This window comes from Lepisma saccharinum, chromosome 10 (assembly GCF_977018435.1).
Source record: "Lepisma saccharinum chromosome 10, izLepSacc3.1, whole genome shotgun sequence".
NCBI lineage: Eukaryota > Metazoa > Arthropoda > Insecta > Zygentoma > Lepismatidae > Lepisma > Lepisma saccharinum.
Window position 1 is genome coordinate 62,509,858 of NC_139238.1, and position 18,402 is coordinate 62,528,259.

General features: G+C 34.9%; 1 protein-coding gene across 1 annotated transcript in view; it reads right to left on the reverse strand.

The window, feature by feature from the left end:
- Nucleotides 1-930: 930 nt before the first annotated feature.
- Nucleotides 931-18,402, reverse strand: part of LOC145994126 (pickpocket protein 28-like) — an 87,751-nt gene continuing 70,279 nt past the window's right edge. The window contains exon 7 of the mRNA XM_083130215.1: nt 931-1,225. Within this exon, the coding sequence (XP_082986341.1) occupies nt 1,047-1,225 (179 nt within the window). The 3' untranslated portion in view covers nt 931-1,046. The remainder of the gene's footprint in view (nt 1,226-18,402) is intronic.

Below are 18,402 nucleotides of genomic sequence, written 5' to 3' on the forward strand. Positions count from 1 at the left end.
GTTATTTACTTAAATCTATTCAATCGTAACAAAATTATAAGGTTTACATGTTCTAGTGAATAAAACAATATTTTATGTCGGAAAATTTCTTCCTTACCGAATCTATATTAATTGTATGGCTATCCTTAGAAATTTGGATCTATGCTTTAGCATGTCTTTAGAACCCCCTTAAATAGAGCCGGAAAGAGGGTTCCTAGACCGAATTGAAATACTTTACAAATAAAAAGCTTCTTAACGGTCCAGATGCCATTTACGCGTGCTGACTTTCTCTCCTGCACCGGAATTGAATTTATGTAAAATTCCTGAACCTACAACAACCCTGTTATTAAGTACAGTCACCGACAAAAAAAATGAGATCCTGAAATAGTCTCTTTCCTGCAAGGCGTCGCATAGGTCATTAAACATCCCTAAGAGTTTCAAAATGCTTCTTTCGCATATGTTACAAAATCTCTTCTTGCAACATATCCGTGTGTATCTAAATCCAACTCTTATAAATAGGGCTGGGCCGATACCGATGTATCTGTATCGGTTGGAATTCATCTGCCGATATCAACTGATACTTCCCGACATTTTCATCTAATTATTCTGAAAATTATGCAAAAGTTCCTTTTATATTTTACACCACTTTTATGTGAAAAATGAATTTTTGTATAACATAACATGTAATATTATAGTGTAATAGTGCAATTCTTTAATATTTTGAAGTAAATCTTGGTTAATTGTTTTATATCTTTCACACAAATATTAATCAATATTTTGATGAACATTCAATTATTACAACTTTCAAGTATCGATATCGGTATTGGTGAGAATCGTTTAACGTATCGGTTCAAAGTGGTATTGACTCAGTCCTATTTATAAAGAACCATTAGATATTTTTTAAAAAGGAAATAATTACTTCTTTCATGTTTATCAAAATTTATTGACTCATAACACAGAAAGATAAAAAGAGATTAACATTACTAAAATTACATTCACCAATGGTAACAGGATAAAATATACAGGGTAAAGGTTATTATAAGTTAGGAAATAATGGGGGGAAAATCTTAAAAGTAATTGCCATTGGTCGGCTTTGTAGGTTCATCTTCAGAAGATTCCATATTTCTTCGCTGTCGCCTGAAGTAATAGAGCAGTGCGAACAATCGGAAAGTGAAGAAGTAGACAATCTCTATGACGCTAAGGGCGCTGAATCCTAGACATAGACCTAGAAATCCCCCACAGTTGGCTGCAACAGAGAAATTTCAAAATTATAAGTGACATAATGGAATTGCCTTCTTGCTTTCCAATTATTAAAAAACTAGAACCTTTTAATGGTATATTTAAGTAGTGTATTCATGTACGTTCAAATTCATACTTGGTACGAGGCCTATTATTTCTATTACTTTAACCACAATGGAAAACCTATTTTGACGATGTTTTTGTTGATTTTATAGTATTGCAACTCTGTGATTTTTCATTTCATACTTCGTACGAGTGTCATAATTTCTTTCGAGTTAAAGTACGTAACACCTACACCCACGCACACCACACGCAAAGCCACGCACACCCATTGCAACTTTGTGATTTTTACCTCATACATGGTACGAGGCCTATTGTTTTTATTAATTTAACCACAATGGTAAACCTACTTTGATGATGTTTTTGTTGATTTTATACTATTGCAGTAGTATAATCATATTCCTTCAAAATAACACTTGTTACGAGGTCTATTGTTTATATTAATTTAACCACAGTGGAAAACCTATTTTGACAATGTTTTTGTCGATTTTATACTATTCCAAATCTGTGTTTTTTCACGTCACACTTGGTACGAGTGTCATAATTTCTTACGAGTTAAATTGGGCAACATTACGCAACATTGCGATCGCTCTTAAGGGTAACTTATAGCATCATGTCATGCAACAAGTTATTACGCAACATTGCGATGGCTCGTAAGGTAAATTATTGCGCAATGTTTACGCAGCAAGTTATTACGCAGACCCGTATCTAGCGTGTAGTTGGTTATGGCGTAATGGGTGTCTTCTGACTGACTTACTGTTCCGGATGTTTTCATCCGCGCTTAGGTTACTTAAAGGGTTTTTGCATTACAGATCAGTCAGTATGGTGAGAGTGTTTGAAGAGTACGGATGTGTTGTTGCAGTGTTAAAAGTTAAGTATTTAATTTATTTTAAAGCCACATACTATTTATTATTTTTAAGTTTAAAAAGTGCATCAAGTGATTTTTCTTCATTGTAATTTCGATCAGATTGAGTTTTGGTGTATTTATTATTTTTTTATACTTAGTACAAATATATATTTTATATATAATAAAAAATAGCTAATATAAAATAAAACATCATGAATATTTTTGGGTTTAAGAAGCAACAACATAATCAGCTTGTAGAGAGAATTTCAGTAAACATAGATGTGTTTAGAGAAATTTATCATCAATTAAAAGGGTTACTTCTTGTTCACTTGAATAGTATTTGGTCTCCTGTTGACGAGGATACTGGAAAACACTTATTTGTATTTAATAATAACTTATCATCATATTAGTTACCTGTTAGTGGGAAAATTCAAATAAATATTTCACCACCCAATGTGGCAGTTTTGCACATAGGTCGAAATTTGTATAGAATTGAACATAGTACATTACTTCCTGATACGTCTTATGATGTGGAAGCTGGTGAATTTTTGTATGCTGAGATAATTGGAGAGTATGATAAATTGATTCCTCTGTTTATCGAAATAAGAATAATATATCCTCTTATTAATATATAAAATATCTAAAAAAAAAACATGGATATATTTGGTAATAGAAGGCGACAGGAGATTCCAGATAATTCCAGCAAGATTGCTAGTGTATATGCACGTCTAAAGAAACTGAAATCAGATTTACTCATATTACAGAATTCGCTAAATCTAAATATTCAAGCAGAGATTACAAATCTGCAAACTCTACTGATTGATATTATAGTAAAAATTGATGGAGAACTCAAATCTTTGCTTGAGAAATATACTAATTTAGCTTCAATAGATAATCTTCAGAACTTAGAAGAGAATATTGCCAACTTGAAAAAAGAACTTGATAAATTTAGACAAATCCAGAGAACGAATACCGAACAGCTGAAACAGCAATTAAATGACCAGGCAAATAGTATTCGTACCGAACTGCAAACCATCATCCAGAATATCAAAACTCAAGAAGAATATGAGCAGGTAAATGCTAGTATTGCTAAATTGCAAGAACAGTTTCAATCTTTCGAAGTTCCTACATTGCAAAGTATCAAATCTGAATTACAGAAGGATGAACTGCAGACAGCTATAACCGAAGTTCAATCGAAACTACAGACATTGGAAGATTTTATAAATAATTTACCTTCATCTTCTGAATTAAATGCTATTGCTCGGAGCGTTGCCGGCATCAAATTTCAGTTGGAGACTTATGAAGATTTTGGGAAGATACAAGGTACCATAGCTCACATAGAGATACTATGGCAACTATGAGAAATGAGCTAACAAGTGTACAGGAAACTCTGGAATCGAAACTGCCTGGCATTACTGATATTCTAGCTATAGTTCAACAGCAAGTTACTAAGCTTGAAAGCTTGAATACTGAATCAGAATTATCGCATTTCCATCATCCTATTGACGACATTCAGAGTAAATTAGAGACACTGCAACAGTCTACACCTACGCAGGATGACATAACGACACTGCAAGAAATTTTGAAAAATGCAGCTGATGAAACAGAACTCGATGCTATAAAATTGACTCTTACCACACTTCAGAATACTGTAGCTGCTTTGCCTACTTCTCAGGAAATCAGAGCTATGAGGAGAGCAGTACATCAAATTTTAAAATCTGAGGATATCAAAAACATTCAAGCAGAAATTGCGCAAATCAGAGAAACTGTTGCTAGTCTCCCCAACAATCAAATAATTAACGAACTACATGCATTATTTACAGAAATCAGAAGTCAAGTACACGATCTTACTACCCAGAGTTCTAAATTGAAAGTTGTAGAAAATTTACAGGAGATTATTTCTAATATTACGTTACAAATTACTACTCTTCAAGCAAGTCAAGAATCTGCTCTATCAGGTTTTGCTACTCAACTTCATGATCTCAAAGAGGAAAATAAACAACTTTATATTGATGTAAAAATCAAACCTAGCTACGATGAGTTAGTTCGTACTATAAACGAACACTTGGAACCGGTATTAAGCAGACTAGATGACGTAGATACTCGTCAATTTTATTCTATGGAAATTGTTAGGTTACAAAGGGTTCCAAATTCTCGAGGGCACTGGACGTACGTCAATGCTGGCAATGTTTACAAATTATATATGTACACTCAGGTAAATGAATTTTTTGTTGATGGTAGTTTAGTTTTCTAAAACATGGAAAACATATTGAAGTTCCTCAGCTTACTATAGTGCGAAAAGATGGTATACGCAAGGCAGTTCAAATAATTATTGCATACTGGGATGAGTCTACCAATAAATATAAAATTCATGACGACGAACAATTATCAGTTTTTGATATTGAAATTGTTGACAAGTTAGTATTTGACATGAAGCGGTTATACCCCGAGGACAATCCATTTTATGCTATATTGTCACTTCGAACTCGATGTCAACACAAGATATAGTTCATGAATTACACAATTACAAACGATTAAGTGTAGTAACAAAAGGTGTGAATGAATTCTTCCAGGCTGATCTGATTGAGATGGCCCCTTCAAGGGGGACTTAAAAAAATTTGGATAAGATAAATCATGGTAACAAATATATGCTTACAGTTATTGATACTTTTAGCAAATATGCATGGGCTGTTCCCTTAAAATCCAAGACTAGTACTTGTGTTACCGAGGCTTTTATGTCGATATTTAGTGATGGAAGGATACCAAAATAATTAAAGACAGATAGAGGGAAAGAATTTTACAATTCTACATTTGCTAAGTTAATCAACAACATAATATTAAACATTATTCTACATACAGTGATCTGAAAGCTAGTATAGTGGAACGATTCAACAGAACATTAAAAAATCGCATGTGGAGACACTTTACTCTACAGGGCAATTATGAGTGGGTTCAAATTTTACCCGAACTAGTTCATGAGTACAACCATACAGTACACAGTACTATTCACATGAAACCTGCCGAGGTAACCAAGTCTGATGAGCAACGATTGATTTCTACTGTTTATTGTAAAAAGTATAAATATACTACCAAGAAGTCAAAGTTTAAAATAGGGGATAAGGTAAGGGTCAGTAAATATAAACAGTTATTCGAGAAGGGTTTTACTAAAAATTGGAGTACGGAGTTATTCTCAGTGGTTCAAGTTTTACCAGGGAATATAAATACATATATAATAAAAGATAATCATAACAAAATATTGAGAGGGAGATTTTATGAAGAGGAACTTAGTAAAACAAAATATCGAGATACATATCTAATCGAGAAAATATTGAAGAAGAAAAATAATAAATTGTATGTGAAATGGTTAGGTCTGCCAGACAAAAGTTGGATAGAAGCAAACCAGGTGATTCTTTGACACCAACATGGAATGTGGTACAGCGTTTACCAGATGAAGTTTAAACTAATAAAAAAATGGAGAGTTGTTACCTGATAACATAAGATGCCTCATTGCAGACCCATCAGGTTGTGGGAAAACCACTTTGCTGGTTGATAATTTCTTGCTTGCCCCCAATTGGCTACATTGGAAAAATAGACACTTGTATGTGTTTTCTAAAATTTTAGAACAACCGAAATACCAACAACTCATGAAGCTGTACGAGGGATTGGGCATAGCTACATTTGCATCAACAATAAAATCTCTCGACCAATGTTTGAAAAATTCTGTTGTGGTATTCGATGATGTTATTCTGGAAAATCAGAATGAAATTAGATTTTTTTTACACAGAGAAATAGACTGCTTTTATTTAGCTCAAACTTATTCCAAAATTCCCAAACAATTACTACTAGATAATAAAAACTTAATCTGTTTGTTTTGTCATGATCATACTAATTTGAAACATATATACGATAATTATGTAGAAGGAGACTTAAATTACAACCAATTTTCAAAATTCTGTGCATCTTGTTGGAACAACGACGATTTTGGATTTGTCACCATCGACATGACTCGTAAACCTAACACTGGTAAATTTAGAAAGAAAATCAACGACTTTTTAAACGTTGAAACGATATAAAATAACCATTGATCACAAAAAATATGACGAAATATAAAATAGAAGATAATTCGAAATTACGAGAGTACTTGTCCAAACGTTTCAAATGTTGGAATTCAGAGAATCGAGGTTTTTACGAACAACACAACCGTCAAGACTAACCTATTATCGATGCAATCAGTGGTCTTGGTAAAGAGATTAAGGGTTTACAGAACAAAATAAAAACCTCATCAATGAATTGGTACCTCTTATTGCTAAAAATTATGCAGATTTTCCTCCTACGAGTTTGGTTTCATGTTGTTGTTGTTATTATGTTTTTGTTGTTGTTATTAAGTTTTAAATTTTTAAGATCATGATATGGTATTTGGTATACAAGGAGTTGTATACCAAATACCATGTCATGATCTTAAAAATTTAAAACTTAATTCGAGTTTTACTAATTAACATCAAGAAAAGAAGAGGCAATGTATAGCCAAAGGAAATGGAATGAAATTATTACTCAGTACGCCACAATTAAAACGATTGCAAAATACGAGAAAGAAAACACACAGTGGAAGATTCATATTCAGCATTCCAGCTCTCCTGGCTACATTGGGGGCAGTTGGGAGCTTAGCGGGGGTTGTGCTGCTATTGCCAAAACTGTAATTGATTGAAAAAAAATAAGGCAGAACTAGAAGAGCAAAAGCGTCCTAATCTTGCCATGGAGAAAAAAATAGGCAAAGGTGTGAAGTCTAGACCACTCAGAAAATTTTTTAAAAAAAGAAGAAGATCTTACCAACCAAGACATTGAATCTTTAATTAAAATATTTAAAATTAAACACTTCGGGGGTTTTCCTGTCTGATTCTCTTCCGAAAGGTAGTCCTCAATCTCGAGAATGTGGTGTAGTGAATTTGGACAAGTCCGAAAACTTTGGTACTCACTGGATATGCTATTATAAACAAAATGAGAATACTTTTATTTTTGATTCTTTCGGAGGGGTACCCCCTACGGAATTAATTCGTTACTTGAAACATGTGAAAATGTATTACAACGATGGTAGTATTCAAGATTTCGATCAAATTATATGTGGCTATGTTTGCATTACGACGCTCAGAATTTTAAATAAAATACCAAACATCAAATTAAAAGAATTTCAAAAAGCTGTATTATATATTCAATATGGAATTTTTCATCTCTCCAGCGAGACTTCGGTTTTAAAACTACATCTTCACGATGATATTATCTATCCAAAATCCATAGCTCTGAGAGCATTCTACAGTATGTATATGATTCCGAATGTAGCTACCTACAACAATACTATATTAGTAGGTAATGAAAAAGATAATTATTCCTCCTGGACAGTATAAGTTATTTACTTCACAATTTGAACTTCCAACCACTGTCTTGCTTTCTCAAAATTCTGTAACACACAGAGTAGAGATTGTAACTACCAATGAAACAGTGGACTTATATACCATGGGAGAACCTTTAGTATTTGAGAACAATAGCAAATTACAAACAGGTGTTAGGCACATAGGTAAATTTATACCAAAATTCTTAGCTATTGAGACATTGAATATTCACTGTAATATTGCCAAAGATATGATTATCAAAGCACTGAAATTTCTATTGGCAGTCACAAGGAGACAGGTATCATTGCTACATTTAATCCGAATTCGGAATTTATGGAATCTATCTTCTATTCCCCATTCCCACCAGTCTATTTCCCTGTTTCTATTGATAACGTTAATTACATGGAAATAACAATTACGAATGACAAAAATGAAATCATCGATTTTGCCGGTGCTAATAGCACTGCGATAATAGAAATTAATATTTTAAATAATTATAAAAATAACAAGATGGAAAATATTAAGATTTATGAATTACAGTCCTTCTTTCCAAACAGGAGGACATTTACAAATTCGAATCAGCCCAATAAAGAGATACAGTATGCCATTACGGTTGGTCAGTGGGGACATTAAAATTTTCCAAATCAGAAAGTGCATATTATAAAGTTGGTGGGTTCGAAGCTGGTACAAAAATTCAAGCAAAATGTCTCACAGTACTGTTCCCCATGAGATTGCTATTTGGCTTTTTCTCTGATTATAAATAAATTATGTGGAAAGGTGGTTTGAGTATCATATTTCGCAGAGCACCCAATGATTATAATGCTGTCATGAGATACAAAACTTTAAATGCAGATGAACCAGCTAATGAGGCTTGTTTACCCGAAGCTGTAAAATGTGTGATCCAGTCTATGGAGTTGCGAATGCCTATAGTTGAATATGAATCGAATTATGCTCTCAAATACATAGCCAACATTTTGAAAAATCCTGAAGTTCCGATTCAATTTTATACTTATCAATGCATACAGAGGTCAATGGAGGGTACATTGTTTGAATTTGACCTTACTAATCAGTTCCAATCTTTGCAATATGACATGCCAGAGTTTGTAGCTGTGCTGTTTTGAACAGGGAGAGATGACAATCAGGAAAAAGATAGCAGCCAATTTGATAATTGTAAAGTTAAAAATGTGTATCTGAAGAATGGCAGAAATGAAGTATTTCCTCGTGAGAATTACAATTTAAACATTGCAGATCAAGATTATTTAAAATTATATGAAGCTTATAGTGCATTTAAAAAAGAGTAACTGAAGGAAACATAGACATGTATTATAATCCAGATGAGTTCATAATTCACAGACCAATGTTTTTAATAAATGCATCAAAAAGAAAATTGGTAGTTATAAATGATCGAACTAATATTAAATTGATATGTGAATTTCATGAAACTATACCCAAAAATACAATATGCAGTGCAATTTTATTTGTGGTGAAATCATATATTTATGATGTAAAAAATGAAAGAGAGATAGAAAAATTTTAATAGGAGAGAATAATATATAAGAAATTAAACTACGTGTATATTTTTTTGATATTTTTAAAATTTTGGTTTGATGTTAGGTTTATTTTTTGTCACATGTGTTGAGTGCAATTATTATTAACTTCTAAACTAAAGTATCATCAAGGCAAAGTATGGATTCCACACTCGAGGATACACCTCTTGTCGTCGTGTGGATCAGGGCTACTTTTTTTATTCTTTCTAATCTCATGGTTTGAGCTTTGTATTCTATTATCCTCTCGAAGTATCCTCGACTGTGAAGAAAGGCAATCAATATAATCCTGGAATGTTAGTTTGTTTTCCAAGGTATCTTTCCACGTTCCTTTTGCTTTCTTCATAACGCTGCTTTCTGTTCTGAATGTATACATCATCGAAAGCAAACCAGCAAACTCAACAATAATATCACCGTTACATTCATCTTTGAACTTACCGAGAACCTTCTTGTTGTGGGAAGGAATTCCAAATCTCTTAGGTTGAGGGTAGAAAGAAGTGTCGAAATACCCAAGCATGGAAGGATGTTTAAGATCTTCGCAGAGGTTAGGTGTTTGTATGTCATAAATAAAACTATCGGTGTCTATGTACAAAACTGACAGCTTTTCATTATAGAAAGGTTTCATAATATTATAATGAAATTCGAACATGTACAATTTCGACAAGTCGAGAACTGTTGCACCAACGTAAATAGGTTTTCTGAATTTTATTAATATCATATCTAGATTAAAAAGTGTTAAATTCTCGTTGTAAATTTTTCGCTATTTGAATCTAGGATCAGATATTAATTTTCTACATTCATTATAATCTGAAACCAATTTTATGTCTATATGCTTTCTGACGTTCTCCATCGTTTTTCCAGAAACGGCATTATTCATTAGTTTATAAAAATCTTTATATAATTCTGAAATGGCAGCTGTTCTGTATCTCGTGTTGGTCTCAATATAAGATGTTAACCATGGAGAGTGTTTGAACTTGAGAATTCTTCTCACATTTACTACCTGAACACCCTTCCCAATCAAAAACTGGAGATTCTTGTAGTGGACGACATATCTCTCTTTTCTCTCCAGAGTTAAAATAAGCTTGCTTTGATTAGAATCAGGTGGACATTTAATTTCCGGAGCCGGAGGTAAATCGGAAAAAAATATGATGCAAATTATTTGGAAATTCAATGTCCACCTCAATGAACAGACCAAATTCACGATCGTCGAAATGATTAATATCAATTGAAATATGATCTATCCACTCGAATTCTCCGTATGGAAGTTTTGTATCATTGCAAATCTGTAGATTCTTTACGTCAGCGTAAAATATGTAATTCGATGGTCGATTTGCATCGTATTGATTCTCAGACATGTGAATATTGTTTGCTTTTGCATGTCTCTGCGAGCATTGCACCATCCCCCCACGTATCCCCTTTTCTATAAAAAGTAACATGTCCACATCCGATATCAATTCCAACTTAATCCTGGTCTGGAGCAACATAGCAGACCACGCCAAACCAGGAAGACTGTAGAAGTATGCTGGATGTAATTTATAAATATTTATTGCTGTTTTTTCTGAATACCTGAACAACATCAGCAAGTATTGTTACGTCTGATTTGAGATATGCATACTGATAATCGCCGAGAGTATTGCATCTCAATTCCTTCCATATTAATTTTGCATGTTCGTATTCTTCATTTGTAATTCCGTTTTTTTTTCAGTTGACTGAAGAATTCTTTTTGAGGTGGGAGAGTGTCATCGTCAAATTTAGATTCATCGGTTACATATTCGTAACGATAAAAGCCTTTACGTTTAATCAGTTATACGTGTATGTTTCATCTTCATTCGTTCCTGGAATTTTAACTTTCTTACTTATAGAAATATAACGTTCTTCGTTTTGAGCAAGAATATCTATTTTTTGCTTATCGTATCCAAGATTCCTAATTAAAAAATGGAAGTCGTAATTTGATCCATTGTAAAAAAAAATGTTGGTACGAATTTATTCTTCTGGATTTTGAGGTTGCAGGTGTTACAAATTTAACTAATGTAGTTTCCGGTGAAATGATTATGGTGAAATACTTTCCGATTCTCATCCGTGAAATGTTGATCACACGACGGACACGTTTCAATGTTATTGTAAGATTGAAGTTCATCACTGGATAATGGAAGCATTGATTTCGATTGGCATAAGAAGCTGCCAATGTTCTCAACCTCCTCCACCATCTTTTTTAAAAAGAGTTCAATAACATTCGGTCCGCGATATATATATGGTTTATCTATCCTATCCTGCCAAACAACAACATATCCAAAACTATTAGGATCATCATGCTTTTACGGTGTTGTGGAAGAAAATTCGGGATCCGGATCGCAATAAGACAATGGTTTGAGAAAAACCTCAAAGTCTGCAATGATAATGGCCGGATGTTCTAACAAGACCTTGTGCATTTTAAATTCTTCGAATTCATTTTCTTTGGGCATTAACATGCGAGCCGGTCTGTTGACTCCACAGTAGACTTTATGTTCAGCAAGTTTTTGTTTGGCAATTTCTTGATTTTGGAAATGTTGGTAATTACGTCGGTCACGATCGTCGAATACGGTTAAACACCTTGGACAAAATTCGATGTGTGCATCAATCTTGGTTGTTTGGCTCCTGACCAAGCGGGAGAGTGAACGAATTAGCGTGTAATGATGAACATCATCGTCAGCAATAAGAAGCAGATTGATTTCCACGGCTTCGTCATCAACAATATTAGTTATCCTCACAGGATGCACAAAATGCTTAACTGAAGTATACGAATATGCATTTATAGCTAATCGTTTTCCTTCTCCATTTCGTACCCTGTTTTCAAATTTTGTTATGTCAGAAATAGCAACAGGGTATTCAATGCCTGTCATAGCATATTCAATCTCGTCGATATATTTCTTATAGTGACTAACCTGTTCCGGATGATTTGAACAATGAATCGGGTGAAGCTCCGCTAAAATGCACCACATAAAACACTTATTGTCGGTGTTATAAACGTTCAGCACAGTTCTCTTATGCTGAATTTCTACCGGAAGTGGAACGTAGCTTGAAGCAGAAATAGGAGTCAATTTGTTTACATAAGCGATTAATCTATGAGGACTTCTACATAAAGACCAACCTGATCCCTTAGCCTCGAATTCATCATGTTTCCTAATCAATTCACTAATAAGATTAGAATAAAAAACGTTCAAATTATCAATGTCTGCCAAATAAAGAACTTGGTTTTTCGTTTTGTGAAAAAAAATATTTCTTGTACTATTGGTTTTCTCATATTTACAGATTAGATCAACATATACTTTTATGGAGTTGTTTTCCACTTTATTTTTCAAAATATTTATGATAGATGTTTTAATTTCGCTCAAAAAACTAGAAATGTCACAGACTGATTTTGAAGTAAAAAGAAAATCCAGGAGTTCGTTGATGAATGCAGATCTAATCGGCTTTTGGTCATTAGACATCTTAATTTGTTTGGAAGTAGAAGCTTGAGTTTCAGGATGATCAATTTTTCTCTTCAATGTTCCATGTCCGGTTGATGAATTGCAAATTTTCAGCTGTTTACTTAAATGTGCAATGCTAATTATTTTTTCACATTGAGTACAAGGCTTAGTAGATAACAAACAATTTATTTTCGAACCTGTTTCGCTACATCTTGCCCTATGTTTGCTAATATTAGTTTTGGAAATTAATTTCCCACAAATAACAGATTCGATGAACTTGGTAGATGACATTTTTTTTAATATGCTTTAAGTAAATAACAATAAGACGCACAATCAACTCGAAATTCAATAAGATTCTATTTACTAGAAAAAAAACAATTTTAAACTTAGGATAATTGATAGAATGTAAATTAAAAAACAGAGTATTATTTATATTAATTATTTTATTTATTAGATTTTCATTTTTTATTTCTAATATTTATTAATATATTTTTAATAATTTAATTTAATAATTCAATAGGAACATTGGAGTTATGGTTATTGATATAACTCCTAGGTATTTATATATAATTTTTTTCAGGGAAAAATACAAACTTCAATACAAATACAAATTCATACAAATTCAATCTGTGTGAAAAATAACTTGAACCACCTTCAAAATAAAAATAATTGTAGCTATTACGATAAAATTTTCAGCTATGTTATTTATACAGAATTTCAGGAGACAACAAGTAACATCTGATTACATCAAAACTCAATCTGATCGAAATTACTATGAAAAAAAACACTTGATACACTTTTAAACTTAAAAATAATAAATAATAATAATAATAAATAATGTGTAGCTTTAAAATAAATTAAATACTTAACTTTAAAAAAAAAATATGAGGAGCACTGCAACAACACGTCCGCACTCTTCAAACACTCTCACGATACTAACTGATCTGTAATGCGAAAACCCTTTAAGTAACCTAAGCGCGGACCGCGTTGAAAACATTCGAAACAATAAGCCAATCAGAAAACACCACAACATCGCATTACGTCATAACCAATCAATCAGAAAACACCACATCATCGCATTACGTCATAACCAACTAATCAGAAAACACGACATCATTGCATTACGTCATAACCAACCAATCAGAAAACAACACGTCAGATATGGGTCATCATAATATTGCGTAATAACTTGTTGCGCAACATGATACAATAATTTACCCTCATGAGCCATCGCAATGTTGCGTAATAACTTGTTACGCAACATAATGCAATAGAAGTAGACCGAAAGTAACTTTGCGTGGGTGTGAGTGGGTATGCGTGGTTGGGTAAAGGTGGGCGTGGGTATGTGTGGGTGGGTGCGGGTGTGCGAGGGTGTGCGTGGGTGGGCGTGGGTGGGCGTGGGTGTGCGTGGGTGGGTGTCGGTTTGCGTGGGTATGCGTGGGTGTGTGTAGGTGGGTGTGGGTGGGTGTGGGTGTGCTTGGGTGTGCTTGGGTGTGCGTGGGTGTGTGTGGGAGTGCGTGGGTGTGCGTGGGTGGGTGTGGGTGTCTGTGGGTGTCCGTGGGTGTGCGTGGGTGTGCGTGGGTGTGCGTGGGTGTAGGTGTTACGTACTTTAACTCGAAAGAAATTATGACACTCGTATGAAGTGTGAGATGAAAAAACACAGATTTGCAATAGTATAAAATCGACAAAAACATCATCAATATAGGTTTTCCATTGTGCTTAAATTAATAAAAATAATAGGCCTCGTACCAAGTGTTGATTTGAAGACCTCCAATCCCTCTACTGTATTTCTAAGGCAAATTAGTTTAATTTTCTGCTTATAATGCAAAGTTAACATAGTTTTCGTTATATTCACTACGTACAAACCAAAAATTATGCTTATTTAATGTATAACTAACTTAGTCTCTAGCCTTCTTAAACCCGAAGGTTCATGGCTGCGGCAACATATGCCTTTCTTCTGTCCCTGTCCTGAGTAAGATCTATATACTCTTTTCCATCCCTACCAATTTCCTTTAGGTCCAACTAAACATTGTCCCTCATCTTTGTTTTGGTATTCCTATTGGTCTCTTACCATCAGGTTTCCCAATAACAATTCTGTAAACTCTTCTTTCCTCTCCCATTCGTTCCCAATGACCTACCCACCTAAGTCTTCTTGATTTAATCATTCTAATAATATCTGGACATGAATACAAATTATGTACTTCAAAATTATGTAACCTTCTCCAGTCACATGTCTTCTCATCCCTTTTAGGCCCAAATATTTTCCAAAGGATCTTATTTTCAAATATTCTCAATTTATGTTCCTCTTTCAATGTAAGTGACCAAGTATATTTACTGTATTTAACTTCAATTTCTTGTAATTAGCAAACGAATCTAATTACTATGATATGTTAAATAGCTAATACTGTAGTTACTATATCTTTTTCTATCAGCTTATTTTCAAATTAATGTTATTAACTTTAGTCTTTCATTTATAACGATATTGCTCTTTTTTTATCAAATTATCTAAGAGTACACACAGACAAACACATGCGTACACACTTTTACGTACATAGATATGCCTTTTTTCAATATTTTAGTATGAAGGTTGCACTTTTTCCTATTCAAGCAAGGGTAGGAAATGTAGGATTTTTGATAATTTGTTGTAGGTTTTTGTTGTCCAAGTATAGATGAGAACTGAGCTGGGACTCTGTTTTGAGCCTTTTCATGAGAGTTGCATGTGAACTGTATGCAAATTGAGCACTATTGGCTCTGCATGCTTCTACGTTTTGTTGTTATTTTCCACAAAGTCTGTGAGATTGTAGAGAGTTTCCCCTTTTCAAGTAGTCCTTTATTGATTTTATTTGTATGTGTTTTATGGTCTTAGCAGTTTTATGTTATGAGGCACTTTGTTGTTGAATATTTTTATCTGATTGTTCTGAGATATTGAGTGTCTGCTGTTTTACTTGTAATTATCTTTCCTTCTTTTGTTGTGTATTTGACTACATTTTACCCAAGTTAGTAGTATTTAGAATAATTGTTATTAACTTGTAGATATAGGGAGTAATACTCCTTTGCAAGATGCCCTATACTTTAGCCTGAACATTATTTTTAGTGTTCACTTTGTAAGCCTTAGTACACTTAATGTAGAGGTAAATTAGTCTGCAATGTAGGCATTTTTCTGATAAATTATAGTAACTTAGTCGTTTACTGCTGATGATGCTAATCTGCTCTTCTTATGTACTACGTATGATGTAGCTTAATTGAGTAATTGGAATTTTGTGTTGAAAATAGGATTTTCTGTCTATCGTATTCCTCTGTTGTTCAGTTCGTCCATATACTCTATGTGATCAAAAGTATCCGGACACTCCGCGAAATGTGTGTTTATCATAGAGGGCGACACCGTACTGCCATCTACATCGTGGAACACATAGGCAGCTAACTCAGTAGTCTGCAGACAGTGTGCGACAGCAGTATGGGATGGTCTGAGTAACTCACAGATTTTCAACGTGATCAGTTAGTTGGGTGTTACTTGTGTAGGAAGTATGTGTGTGGGATTTCCACCCTCCAAAACATCCCTCTGACCACTGTTTCCAATGTTATAGTGAAGGGATGTGTACAACCCAAAAGCGTGCAGGCTAACCTCCCATGTTGACCTCCAGAGACCTTCGAGTGTTGAAGAGGGTCGTAGAGCATTATCGTCAATCATCCATCTCCACCATCACACAGGGATTCCGAACTGCATCAGGATCTACTCCAAGCACCATTACTGTTTGGCGCAAGGTGCGGCAACTTGGTTTCCATGGCCGAGCAGCTGCCCATAAGTCAAACATCACACAGACAAATGCCAAACGCCGCTTCGTGTGGTGCAAGGAGCGTCACAACTGGACCATAGAACAGTGGAAAACCGTTGTGTGGTGTGATGAATCACAGTACACAATCTGGCTATCCGATGGTAGGGTGTGTGTGTTGAGAAAGCCTGGTGAAGACATCTACCAGCCTGTATAGTGCCGACAGTGAAATTCGGAGGTGGTGGGGTTAGAGTTTGGTCATGTTTCTGCTGGAGGGGGCTAGGTCCCCTTGTTGCTTTACATGGCAATGTCAGAGCACAAACTTACGTTGGTATTTTAACAGCTTTCATGCTGCCTACCATCGAAGACCAGTTCGGGGATGACCACTGATGGCCGTGTGCACGAACGAAGATCAAATTTTAAACTCGGATCGGGAAAGGATCACTGGAAAATTCCATTGCACGAAGACGGTTCAACACTTGATCGCGATCTAGGAACATCAAAACGAGTTTATCTTCTGAACGGCCATTCGAGACCGTTTTGGTGGCCGATCCTGGTTCACGATACTGACGCTTCGACTGCAGGCAGTTGTTTTTGAATATAAACAAAGCGGAAAGTGATATCGAGGGCGTGCAAACGCTAGAAATGTTGGATGTACAATGCTGATAATTCGAGAGTTGTGTAAAGTAAACTAAAAACTGCCAAAATAATAATAATAATTTGTGGTTCTGTGGTGCAAAGTCGAAATTTTTCTAAATACTGTACTTTCTATCCCAGAACACAAAACATGTGCAAGTGCAAGGTAAATTAGAACAGAGCAATGTTACGATATTGCTACATGGTGTTGCTACACGACATGACAATATAAATATATAAGAATTAAGAAATGAAAAATTCAAATACTTACCACAATACAGTAATAATAATAATAAAATATCTTTATTGAGCGGGCGAGTTTCAGCGTACGCTGTTCTCTCGCGAATGCATTTCGTAAGGCATTGAAGTCCCGTAGAAGAAGGTTCCATGCTTTCTCCTTATTCTTTTGTCTTATGCCGTCAGTTCTTTTTTAAGATTATTATTTCTTTACACCCTACTACATCCTTGTACTCGTCGATAAGGTTGATCAGTACATTTCTCAAATTCAGATAAGTTTGCAGCCCGAATTACTTTCTTCTCCTACACGTTGATACTTTAACACATCACACTATTCGGTGGGGTTCTTGATTGTCATTTGTTTTAGCCAACCAATCAGGTATAGCCTTACAAATTAATCTCGGATCATTTGAACGGAATCTCTTGAACGTCGTTTTTCGTTGGTGCAATGCAAATCTTTAAACCAAGTTCATTTAGAGTGGATCAAAATTGATCCCGCTCATCTGAACTTCGAAATAATCGGCGTTGGTGCACTCGGCCATGAGTCTTTCAACACGACCGAGCACCCGTCCATACGCCAGGGCTTGTGGGGGAGTGGTTTGACGACAACAACGTCCCACTAATGGACTGGCTTGCGCAGAGTCCTGATTTGAATCCCATAGAACATCTCTCGGATGTTTTGGAATACCGACTTCGTGCTAGACCACACCGGTCCACATCAGTACCTCTTCTCATTTTGGCGCTCTGCGAGGAATGGGCTGCCATTCCTCATGAAACCTTCCGGCACCTGATTGAAAGTAGGCCTGTGAAAGTGAACGCTGTCATCAAGGCTAAGGGTGGGCCAACACTGAATTGACTGCCAGTGTTGCCGATGGAGGGTTACCCAAACTTGTACTTTATTTTCAGGTGGGTGTCCGGATACTTTTGATCACATAGAGTATTTTAAGTTTTAATAAACTGCCTTGATCAGCAACTGTAAAGTATTTCATATGGAAACAAGGCTTAATCGTGTTAAATAGACACTCACAAACATCCATGCCCCTGCCGAGATTCGAACCTGGTGCTCCTATCATCGTAGCGTAATGTGCTAACCACTCCGCCACGGTGACCGGCTTTATTTTTTAAATTGGAATGATCAGTTGAAACACAACAGTACAGTGAGATTTGATTTGCATCTTCTGAACTAATAATCAGATATGACGGCATTGTAATAAAACGCATAATGGAGAAAGTTCTTAACATACGACAACTGAAGTATCT